At 38.1% G+C, this 12,997-nt stretch overlaps 1 protein-coding gene across 13 annotated transcripts in view; it reads left to right on the top strand.

Annotated features, from left to right (window-relative positions):
* The window catches only part of LOC131137737 (focal adhesion kinase 1-like), an 82,344-nt gene that overhangs the window by 47,509 nt on the left and 21,838 nt on the right, over positions 1-12,997 (top strand). For 9 of the 13 annotated variants that reach the window (XM_058086014.1, XM_058086004.1, XM_058086008.1 and 6 more), the window contains 3 exons: positions 1,196-1,296; positions 1,360-1,449; positions 2,226-2,430. In XM_058086014.1, the coding sequence (XP_057941997.1) occupies positions 1,196-1,296; positions 1,360-1,449; positions 2,226-2,430 (396 nt within the window). Of the gene's footprint in view, positions 1-1,195; positions 1,450-2,225; positions 2,431-12,997 lie in introns of all 13 variants that reach the window. The other 4 variants (XM_058086011.1, XM_058086010.1, XM_058086002.1 and 1 more) reach the window with 1 other exon arrangement.

Raw genomic sequence — 12,997 nt, forward strand, 5'->3', positions numbered from 1 at the left:
GACTGGTGGCCAGCCAATCACAGGGCACATATAGACAAACAACCATTCACACTCACATTCATACCTATGGACAATTTGGAGTCGCCAATTAACCTAGCATGTTTTTGGAATGTGGGAGGAAACCGGTGTACCCGGAGAAAACCCACGCATGCACGGGGAGAACATGCAAACTCCACACAGAGATGGCCGAGGGTGGAATTGAACCCTGGTCTCCTAGCTGTGAGGTCTGCATGCTAGCCACTCGCCCGCCGTGCAGCCGGTTAATAATTCATTTTGGTAATAAAAAAGGGTTTTCACATTTTTTGAACTACTTAGTCCCATTTATTAATTATTTTATCAACTGAAAACCATTGGCGTTCTTATATATATGAAGTCCATGCACACAGGAAAAGTTCTAATACTTTATTGTAAAATCTAATCACCTCCTGGTGAGCTTGGATACGTAATCCTCCATCATCAGTCAAACTCATTCATTCAGTAGAACTAACTCGCAAACTAGAGAGCTAGCGACCTAAACGGTAGCCTTCAAGTTATTTCCTTTAAACTTAAACGAACCACTTCCACATGGATAGGGAGGATAACTATTAACAGTTATTTAACCTTTAACATGAACATTAATCAAATGTAATAATTTTTTCTGGGTACATGATACCATACAGCATCCATATCAAACTTGCGCGGGCCGCACTAACATTAAACTTTCATATCAAGGTGGGGGCCTCAAACTTGTGTCCTGCGGGCCATATTTGGCCCGCGGGCCGCGTGTTTGAGACCCCTGATCTATGATGATCTATGTAGGAAAACAACCACAAGAAATGATAATCATTATTTGAGATTCTCATGTGATGTCAAAGCTGTCCAGCTTTTCCTCTCTATGGAAGGACGGCAGTGACAAGGACACTCAAGCCCACGTATGCTCACACCCCTTCAGGATTAGGAATGTATTGCAAGTGCCACCAGTATGATATTTGTTGTCCGATTAGCAAGGGTAATGATGTCACACACTGACCCTGACAGCCTTACCTTGGGTTTCTGCCTTGTATTTCACCAGGAAATGTGCTAATTGTGTGTGAAAGTACACACAGTTTTGGTTTTGCTGTTTTTTTACGTAAAAGGCCGAGGCGAATAAAGCCTGCTTTTTACCATTTCTCGCTCTGATGTCTGTGTGAAAGAGGCTTATGTGTTTCTTCTTCAGGGACATAGCAGCACGCAACGTCCTGGTATCCACCGTGGATTGTGTGAAGCTGGGTGACTTTGGTCTGTCACGGTACATGGAAGACAGTTCTTACTACAAAGGTAAGAAGAGCTCCTCCATGCATTCAGTCACATGTAACAAATCCTCTCTTTTCTGTCTCCCAGCCTCTAAAGGGAAGCTGCCCATTAAATGGATGGCTCCTGAGTCAATCAATTTTAGAAGATTTACCACAGCCAGTGATGTCTGGATGTTTGGTAAGTTATATTATACTATCTTCTAATATAATAAACAGCTAAAAATAATGCATAAGGCTAAAAATAACCAATTACCTTAAAAATCATCCAATACTTCTCTACAAGAGAGGAGAAATATGATCTCAGGGAAGAAGTACATTTGAAACACTTCTATGCTAGGACTACGTTAAAAAGCCATAGCATTTCAGTATGTGGAATCAAACTATGGAATGGATTGAGTAAGACCCTCAAACAATGCACAACGATGAGCCATTTCAAGAAACAATACAAGCAGTTGATGTTTGCTAAATACAAGGATGAAGAGTCTTGAACCAGTCATGATGTGCTATACATATCACTATATTGACACTTACTATGGTACCCGTTATGTCATTGGATGCTCATATCACCTCGTACATCAGTATGTGCCAAAAAAAAAATATTAAACATTTTTAAATTTTAAAATATATTTATTTATTTATTTATTTTTTAATTTATTTTTTTTTAATTTAAAAATTATTTAAAAAAAATAAATATATATTATGAAAGCAGGAAGTGAACAAATGCAACAGTAACTGATTGTAAAAGTACCAGATGGTGGGGTAGGATTTAATAAGCTTTGCTTCTTCCTACTCCTTTTGGACATGTGGAACTGTGAACTGATTATGGGATGCATTCAATTGTAATCTGATGCATGTTCAAATGAAATAATACCATTACCATTACCGTAATCATTTGTTTCTGTTCACCCTTTACTCACTGATATTTAAATCTGTTTATTTTTTGGCTTTACACAGGTGTCTGTATGTGGGAGATTTTGATGTATGGCATCAAGCCTTTCCAAGGTGTCAAAAACAACGACGTCATTGGCAGGATAGAAAATGGAGAACGACTGGCCATGCCCCCTCAGTGCCCTCCAACCCTGTACAGCTTGATGACCAAGTGCTGGTCGTATGACCCCAGCAAGAGGCCACGCTTCAATGAACTGAAAACCCAGCTCAGGTATTTCATTGAAATTGCAGTTTAAAAGCAGATCTTCTTCAGATATATTGTATTGAAGTATATTCTTTGAATAAACTTTTTCACAAGAATCATTTTCACATAAAGAACAGGAATTAGTCATATGGAGATTTGAAGCATTCACTAAATGGACAAAAAAATGCAAATGCACTCGACTATAACAATTCAGCCTTGGTGGAGTTTTGAGCTCTACAATGTAAACCAAGTTAGTAAAATATTGCTAGAACAAAATCCTCAACATTATCTCATGGGTTTTGGAAGTGGCACAGCGAGCCTCTCCTCAGAGAATATAATACGGCGAGGTTTCTTTCTACTCAAACTCTGTTTGCTGGCTATTTGTAGGAAGTAAAAATCAGTTAATTTTATATTTGATAGGATTTTTTGGCTTAACAGGTTTGAAAGACATTGGTGCACCTCTTCTGAAGTCTTCTGGTGCATCAACCTCTGACATACCGTGTTCTCCAGATGTATTGGAACAATAAGGTTCATTTATTTGTTTTTTGCTGTAGACCGAAAACATTTGAGTTTGACATCAAACCACAAATACCAGACCAGAGCACAACATTTTCAGCTTTTATTTCTCGGTGTTTACATCAGGATTGGATGCACAACGTAAAAGTATTGAAAAGGTGTGTTTTGTTGACCATGTTGCATATTCAATCAATAAATATGAGCTGGAAACCTCATATTACAAATATACAACATAAGGTGGCCAGAAATATTTCAATATTGAACAAAGCTAAATTTGTTCTCAATCAGAAATCACTCCACACTCTTTATTGCTCTCTGGTTCTACCATATCTTACTTATTGTGTGGAAATATGGGCTAATAACTATAAAAGCAATCTTCACTCGCTAAATGTACTGCAAAAAAAGTCAGTAAGGATAATTCATAATGCCGCCTACAGAGAACATACTAACTCCTTATTTCTAAAATCACTAATACTTAAACTTGCTGATATAGTTCATCTTCAAACAGCTAAAATAATGCATAAGGCTAAAAATAACCAATTAGCTAAAAATGTGAAATGTGCACCCCCAGGATCCCGGTACTGCTCACACTCTCCATGGTCTTAATGGTCAGTAGGGGGTAATGTGGGGGTGTTGTTCTAAAGTCAATCTCTTTGGTCTTCCACATATTGTGGAATAGATTGTTGTCCTTGCACTTCTGAGCCAGTTGGTCCACCTCGCTCCTGCACTTCAGTTGGCCTCATCGTTATTGGAGATGAGGCTCACCACAGTTGTGGTGCAGAGGCCTGTGCACACACCTGTGCTCCGTGTGTTGGTCTTGAAAGTTGATGATGCCGACTCCCACGTTTTGTGGCCTCCCTGTGAGAAAATCCAGCACCCAATTGCAGAGAGAAATTTGAAGTCCCAAGTGTCCCAGGTTTTTCTGTGAGTTTCTGGTGGATTGTCAAATGGTGAACTGAGATCCAGGAACAGGATTCTCACATATGATTTTCCATCTTCTCTCAGATTCGCAACTGCTTGATTTTCTACCCATAGAGAGTTCTTGGATTTTCATGTTCTCTAAATGCAGTTTTACACAGGCTAAACCTATCCTACTTAATCTCAAACTGAGCGTTGATATTCAGTGTTATTTTTGGGAATGGTAATGGTTTTATTTCATTTGAACATGCATCAGATTACATTTGAGTGCATCCCATAATCAGTTCACAGTTCCACATGTCCAAAAGGAGTAGGAAGAAGCAAAGCTTATTAAATCCTACCCCTCCATCTGGTACTTTTACAATCACTAACTGTTACATTTGTTCACTTCCTGCTTTCCTAATATAGTTTTAAGTTTTTTGGGTGTTTTTTTCTGTCACATACCAAAGTAGGAGGTGATATGAGCATCCAATGACATAATGGGTACCATAGTAAGTGTCAATATAGTGATATGTATAGCACATCATGACTGGTTCAAGACTCTTCATCCTTGTATTTAGCAAACATCAACTGCTTGTATTGTTTCTTGAATTGGCTCATCGTTGTGCATTGTTTGAGGGTCTTACTCAATCCATTCCATAGTTTGATTCCACATACTGAAATGCTATGGCTAGCATAACGTAGTCCTAGCATAGAAGTGTTTGAAATGTACTTCTTCCCTGAGATCATATTTCTCCTCTCTTGTAGAGAAGTATTGGATGACATTTTTAGCTAATTGCTTATTTTTAGCCTTATGCATTATTTTAGCTGTTTGAAGATGAACTATATCAGCAAGTTGAAGTATTAGTGATTTTAGAAATAAGGAGTTAGTATGTTCTCTGTAGGCTGCATTATGAATTATCCTTACTGACCTTTTTTGCAGTACATTTAGCGAGTGAAGATTGCTTTTATAGTTATTAGCCCATATTTCCACACAATAAGTAAGATATGGTAGAACCAGAGAGCAATAAAGAGTGTGGAGTGATTTCTGATTGAGAACAAATTTAGCTTTGTTCAATATTGAAATATTTCTGGCCACCTTATGTTGTATATTTGTAATATGAGGTTTCCAGCTCATATTTTCATCTATTGTGATCCCCAGAAATGTATTTTCCTTCACCCTTTCTATTTGTTTGTCCTTTTTGCTGTTACCAAACAGCATAATTTTAGTGTTACTTAGGTTCAAAGACAATCTATTATCATCAAATTTGTCTTAAGGTGTCAGTCTACAGCAAAAACTGTTCCAACACATCTGAAGTGTACTATGTCTATTTTCACATCTTGAGAGTTGAAACCGCAATGTTGACATATTAAGTTTCCAACGTTTGTGTTCCAAAACCGGAATGCATAACTAAATCTGCCATTTGACGTCACCAGGTCTGGTCATATTTCCTTTTATGCTTCTCCTCACGTCTCCTCCCCTTGCCTTGGTTCTCTTTTCTCAGTAATACATTGTGAATATGTGTAGTCGCTCTTGTGAAAGAGGCTTAAAAAAGATTTTTTTCCGCCTGTGAAAATGCAACTGTGACATATTTTCCACCCATGCTTTTAAAGCCTACCTTGTTTTAAAAGTTCGCCTGGAGGTCTTCCCGCACCCACGGTCCAATTTGAATACTGTATATATTATTTGTGTACTGTTTGAACAGCAGGTGTCACTGTGAGTACTGTGATGCTGTATTCACATTTCTTTTCCAGTGTAACTGATCCTTGTCATGATTATAGTTGCTGCGGATCAACTTGTGGTCACGTCGCTGTTAGGGTTTTTTCACATTTACATAGAAAAAGAAGTGTGACATGAAGAGGTTCTTTTCGAAACACATTCACATTTTCTGTCTCGCTCCGTCTTTGAAATGCTAAAATGGGAAAATAAGAGTGTGTATTTAACCGCTGCGGTTTTATGAGTTTTCTCTAAACCAGTATGACTCACACCTTACATTCTTCCATGATAGCTTCTGTTTTATTTGTCAGCTTTTCTTCCTGTAGTTCCATTCTACTACTCTCTCTACGCCCATATCCTTTTGTGTGGCGTATACTTTCATTCAAATATTTCACACCAGCTCCAATTCATGCACGTCAGCATATCAGTCTCACACCGTACGCCGTGCTTGGTGGTCAATGCGAAACTGAAGTATTTGGTTATTATGCCCTTATGGAAAAAAAAAATATTGCAGTATATTGGCAAATATAATGCTATGTATTAGGAAATATATTTCCATATATGGGATCTTATGTTTATATTTTCCAATATATTGCAATATATGCATAGATCATATATGTGTATATATTGATACATAGTATACAAAATATCTTGCGATTATATATTTTTACATATATAAAATTGCATATAATTTGGGATTTATAAACTCCTATATTATATATTTGGATTTAATATATTTCAATATATTGAAAGCGGCAATCATTTGTATATTCTGCAATATATTGCCATATATTGCATGAATATATAATATATTGTATAATATATGTACAAAAATATATGATTCCATGTATTTATAATATATAATGTATTGGAAAATATAATGGAAAAATAATATATTATAATATAATGCAATATATTTAAAGTAATATATTGGCAAATATAATTATATATATATAAATAAATAAATATATTTCCATATATGGGATATTATGTTTATATTTTCCAATATATTGCAATATATGCATAGATCATATATGTGTATATATCGATACATATAAAAAATATCTTGCGATCAAGACCAAAAAAGGACTATATTTTTACATATATAAAATTGCATATAATTTGGGATATATAAACTCCTATATTATATATTTGGATTTAATATATTTGAATATATTGAAAGCGGCAATCATTTGTATATTCTGCAACATATTGCCATATATTACATGAATATATAATATATGTACAAAAATATATGATTCCATGTATTTATAATATATAATGTATTGGAAAATATAATGGAAAAATAATATATTATAATATAATGCAATATATTTAAAGTAAAATATTGATAAATACATTTTCTTTTCGTAAGGGTGGAATCATTACTAATTCTAAATTCTTACTAAAGACTAAGTAGTGCTTATAAAGGGAATCGGGTTCTCTCTTGGTCTGGAAAATGTTTCTATCATAATATCAATTATAGGTCTTGCTTGCCAAATATGCAGCTCGCAGCTTCCCTTCCAGTTTTCCTAGACAGAGAACCAACGTGTCTTGTGTGGTTGTGTGCGTGTGTATTTACACAGTGGGCAGCTGCCAGAAGCTTCAGCTTGCCAACAGACACAGAGAAAGACGGAATAGTGAGAGAGAGAATGAGTATAGGAAAGAAAGGAGCAAGCTTCAGAAGAGCTCCACTGCAAAGCTTGGTGACTTTTTTTTTTCTCACACACAATGCTGATCTCTTTGCTGCTTCATAGCGCGCTATGAGTTGCAGTTATTTATTTTTGGTTCTGCAGAGCACCTCATTAGTGGATTTTAATTGGCTGTCAAAGTAGATGTTGAGTGGTTACACTGCTGCTATTACAGGGTCCTGGTCTTAAGGTGAGGTATTTCCTTTTTTGAGTTTCTATATTTGTAAGACATATGTTGCACCGACATACTCGGTGTAATTTGCATCCAATGGCATCTTGTTGATGACTAGTCTTTATCGCCTTTCATATTGTTGAACTGTTGAGCTACAATGTGTATGAGCCAAGTTGGGGATTTGTGTCCTGCTTCCAAAGAAGCACAGAATGAAACATCGAAAAAACTCACTTTATAGTTTAAGACGGTAAAACATTCAAGATATGTTCAGCAGTAATGATTTTTCCACCTTTTAAGCCTCCAGTGACTATATGTAACAAGAGGAAGCATTCACAAAGAGCATTTGGCCAAGTGTTATGTCTCTAAATGTGCAATTTTATCCAAATCTGATAAGATTTCAATTATGGATTATCTTGGAATATGAATGGAAATGTACTTTAAAGAATATGTACCTAAAAAAAATACAGGTTGACATATCAAAATCTGTTTAGAACACCCCATGAGGGGACCACAGATGTCATGGGGTACGCCATCTTGTCTTCCATTTTTATAGGGGCAGTGACCACATGGTCACATACAGTGGGGCAAAAAAGTATTTAGTCAGCCACCAATTGTGCAAGTTCTCCCACTTAAAAAGATGAGAGAGGCCTGTAATTTTCATCATAGGTACGCTTCAACTATGAGAGACAAAATGAGAAAAAAAAATCCAGATAATCACATTGTTTGATTTTTAAAGAATTTATTTGCAAATCATGGTGGAAAATAAGTATTTGGTCACCTACAAACAAGCAAGATTTGTGGCTCTCACAGACCTGTAAGTTCTTCTTTAAGAAGCTCCTCTGTCCTCCACTCGTTACCTGTATTGATGGCACCTGTTTGAACTGGTTATCAGTATAAAAGACACCTGTCCACAACCTCAGACAGTCACACTCCAAACTCCACTATGGCCAAGACCAAAGAGCTGTCAAAGGACATCAGAAACAAAATTGTAGACCTGCACCAGGCTGGGAAGACTGAATCTGCAATAGTTAAGCAGCTTGGTGTGAAGAAATCAACTGTGGGAGCAATTGTGAGAAAATGGAAGACCTACAAGACCACCGATAATCTCCCTCGATCTGGGGCTCCACGCAAGATCTCACCCCGTGGGGTCAAAATGATAACAAGAACGGTGAGCAAAAATCCCAGAACCACACGGGGGGACCTAGTGAAAGACCTGCAGAGAGCTGGGACCATATTAACGAAGGCTACCATAAGTAACACACTCCGCCGCCAGGGACTCAAATCCTGCAGTGCCAGACGTGTCCCCCTGCTGAAGCCAGTACATGTCCAAGCCCGTCTGAAGTTTGCTAGAGAGCATTTGGATGATCCAGAAGAGGATTGGGAGAATGTAATATGGTCAGATGAAACCAAAATAGAACTTTTTGGTATCAACTCAACTCGTCGTGTTTGGAGGAGAAAGAATGCTGAGTTGCATCCAAACAACACCACACCTACTGTGAAGCATGGGGGTGGAAACATCATGCTCTGGGGCTGTTTTTCTGCAAAGGGACCAGGACAACTGATCCGTGTAAATGGGAGAATGAATGGGGCCATGTATCGTGAGATTCTGAATGAAAACCTTCTTCCATCAGCAAGGGCACTGAAGATGAAACGTGGCTGGGTCTTTCAGCATGACAACGATCCCAAACACACCGCCCGGGCAACGAAGGAGTGGCTTCATAAGAAGCATTTCAAGGTCCTGGAGTGGCCTAGCCAGTCTCCAGATCTCAACCCCATAGAAAATCTTTGGAGGGAGTTGAAAATCCGTGTTGCCCAGCGACAGCCCCTAAACATCACTGCTCTAGAGGCGATCTGCATGGAGGAATGGGCCAAAATACCTACAACAGTGTGTGAAAATCTTGTGAAGAGTTACAGAAAACGTTTGATCTCTGTCATTGCCAACAAAGGGTATATCACAAAGTATTGAGATGAACTTTTGTTTTTGACCAAATACTTATTTTCCACCATGATTTGCAAATAAATTCTTTAAAAATCAAACAATATGATTATCTGGATTTTTTTTTCTCATTTTGTCTCTCATAGTTGAAGCGTACCTATGATGAAAATTACAGGCCTCTCTCATCTTTTTAAGTGGGAGAACTTGCACAATTGGTGGCTGACTAAATACTTTTTTGCCCCACTGTAACTAGTCCATAGTGGACTACACAGTACAGTCGCCCTTCAATACTGGTATGTTCGGCATTCGATTGTCATCTGCCTCAGGGGTCTCAAACTTGCGGCCCACGAGACGCTAGTTCGAGGCCCCCACCTTGATACCAAAGTTTAATGTTGAAATGACAGCTTAAAGCTGTGTGCACACCGGACACAATTAACATGATTTTGCCCCGCCCCATACTGTTACCCTACCCTGTTACCCCGCCCTGTTTTGCTTTGGATTAGCAATGAAGCTAAAGGCTTATGACGCTGGGTACAAATAAATGCAGGAAATGATTTGGAATAAAAGGGAAAATACACGTCAAGATAAAGCATCTCATCAAACATGTTGTTAAAGTTACCACGCTGCTCCCAGATGGAACTGAGTACGATGCTAACTTGCTAATTGGGTCAAATTATTAAGTTTCATTAATGTTCACGTTAAAGGTTAAATAACTGTTAATACTGTACATTTGAATCTGAAAAAAATAATTTCTCTACCACCTATATGTGGTTTCTTACGATTTTCTTATTTGCTGTTTTATTATTATTTTACTTATTTATTACTGATTGATTGATTTATTGTCTTTATTCTTAATTTGTTTATTTATTTTTTGTTATCTAATTTTGTGTATAGAAAAATAAAAATTAAGATAATTGAGAACAGTGGAATGTTTTATCAGATATTTTGGTATGGAAAACCGAAACCAAAGTACTGAAAAAGTGTAGGGTATAGCAAAAGCAAAAGCGTTGAAGATAGTTTTTTTTATTGATTTTTTTCCAGTTTTTAATAAATGCGTTTTGGGTTTTTTTTTTTTTTTAAACCTGATGCGGCCCAGCTTCACCCAGAACCTAGCTCCGGTGGCCCCCAGGTAAATTGAGTTTGAGACCCCTGTGTTAGAGTGACGAAAAGTATAAGTTACATCATCAATTCTTTTTCTAAAGCCTCTTAGAATGTTCCACTTATATACTTGTAGCTATATAGCTGTATGCTAATAGTCTACACTAGCATAAGCCGGTTACTGGTTTCAAAATAGTTTGTTGTACCATCGTGCGGTGTGAGAAAAAGTGGATGTCCAGCACGACCATTATGTGGAAATAATTGGTCGTGGCCTGGATCCCTCGCAGTTGGACCTGGGTGCTGAAACCACAGGCATGAAATAGCAAAATACACCAATATTCATTCATTCATTCATTTTCTACCGCTTATCCTCACGAGGGTCGCGGGGGTTGCTGGAGCCTATCCCAGCTGTCTTTGGGCGAGAGGCGGGGTACACCCTTGACTGGTCGCCAGCCAATCACAGGGCACATATAGACAAACAACCATTCACACTCACATTCATACCTATGGACAATTTGGAGTCTCCAATTAACCTAGCATGTTTTTGGAATGTGGGAGGAAACCGGAGTACCCGGAGAAAACCCACGCATACACGGGGAGAACATGCAAACTCCACACAGAGATGGCCAAGGGTGGAATTGAACCCTGGTCTCCTAGCTGGAAGGTCTGCGCGCTAATCACTCGCCCACCGTGCAGCCCAATACACAAATATTGCATTGTAAAACCATATGAAAACATTGTACTCATGTTAAAGAAGGTATTGTCATCATTCCACCGGTACTGCGGCGCTGTTGTCATCATTGACGGGGGCGACATATTACTCACGTTGCGGGTCACCAAATATGGATTCAGAACAAGACCGAACCTAAATGATATAACTCATTCACTCCCCACTGAACAACAAGCAGCAACAATAGTTGACAACAATCACATGACCTAGAAACGGATGTGAAACTTTGTGACGCAAGAATAAAAAGTTAGAAAATCCGCAATTCCAACAATTCCCAAAACACTTGTGGACGGGTTGTGACCTGCATATTCACCACACTATGAACTAATAACGTATGATTACGTAAAGCTCTGCATTTTTGACAAAATCCAAGACTCAGCCTTCTCAGTCTGTGTAAATAAACAAAGTCCCTGTTGTTACAGATGGTGGTGTTGGTAGGGGAGGAGCGTTAACATTACCAGGAGGGGGGGAGGGGTTATCATCATTACGCCTCTTGAATCAAGTCAGTTAATTAATGTGACCACATTCACCATATGAGATGGTGAATGACAGCCAGCGACTTTCGGCCATCAGCGGTTACAACCAGGTCAGTGGAGGTTTTCTGTTGACGAGGAGAGTAAGAAGGACTTGAGTCTTTTGAGTACAGTGGCAACCTCATAACAGTCAATCTTTACCTTAAACCAGGGGTCTCAAACTCAATTTACCTGGGGGCCACTGGAGCTAGGCTCTGGGCAAGGCTGGGCCGCATCAGGTTTTCCCAAAAAAAAAAAAACTTTTTCAGTGCTTTGGTTCGGATTTTCTACAATAAAAGCTCTGATAAAACATTCCACTGTTCTCAAATATCTTAATTTGTATTTTTCTGCACAAAATAAGATGAAAAATAAATAAACAAATCAAGAATAAAGAAAATCAATCAATCAGTAATAAATAAATAATAATAATAAAACAGCAAATAAAAACTTAAGAAACCACATATAGTTGGTGGGTAGACAAATTATTTTTTTCAGATTAAAATTAACGTATTTAAGTATTATTAGAGCCCTGTAGACATGACAAAACACGACTATAGTCACATTTATACTTTTTTTATTTACAACATATTGCGCAACTGCAGGGTCTTGAGACACATGCTAACTCGCAAACTAGAGAGATAGCGACCTAAACGGTAGCCTTCAAGTTATTTCCTTTAAACTTAAATAGCCAAAAACTTACCACTTCCACACGGATAGGGAGGATAACTATTAACAGTTATTTAACCTTTAACATGAACATTAATCAAATGTAATAATTTTTTCTGGGTACATGATACCATACAGCATCCATATCGAACTTGCGCGGGCCACACTAACTAAACTAGTGTCCCGCGGGCCGCGTGTTTGAGACCCCCGCCTTAAACTGATGAAATCCTATAAGTCATGAGTAAAGGAATAACTATCCCAACCGGGATCCAATAATGCAAGTGACAGTTGGACATTTCCTGCAAATTTCAATCTTGATACGTGTTCACTATATCACAAACTATTTCAGCGGGAAACTTAACTGGGAATGTTGCCACTGACACTGTCATTCAAATGTTCTAACGGGGCTAAAGGACAAGATTGGACAGGTGCAAGGACACACACACACACACACACAGACAGACGCACATGGTGGGAGACAACAGAACAGGGGGGTAATGATGTTTCTGAAAATAGCATTTAGTCTTGTTGAGGACAGGAGAGTAGAAAGAGTGTGTGTGTGTGTTCGATTCTCCGATCCTCTGAACAACTTCACTCTTGTGGAAATATCCGCTGAATCCTTTGACAAGCTTAACTGTTTGGATTATCAGGTTTTCCTC

The sequence above is a fragment of the Doryrhamphus excisus genome, chromosome 10 (genome assembly GCF_030265055.1).
Source record: "Doryrhamphus excisus isolate RoL2022-K1 chromosome 10, RoL_Dexc_1.0, whole genome shotgun sequence".
Taxonomy (NCBI): Eukaryota; Metazoa; Chordata; class Actinopteri; order Syngnathiformes; family Syngnathidae; genus Doryrhamphus; species Doryrhamphus excisus.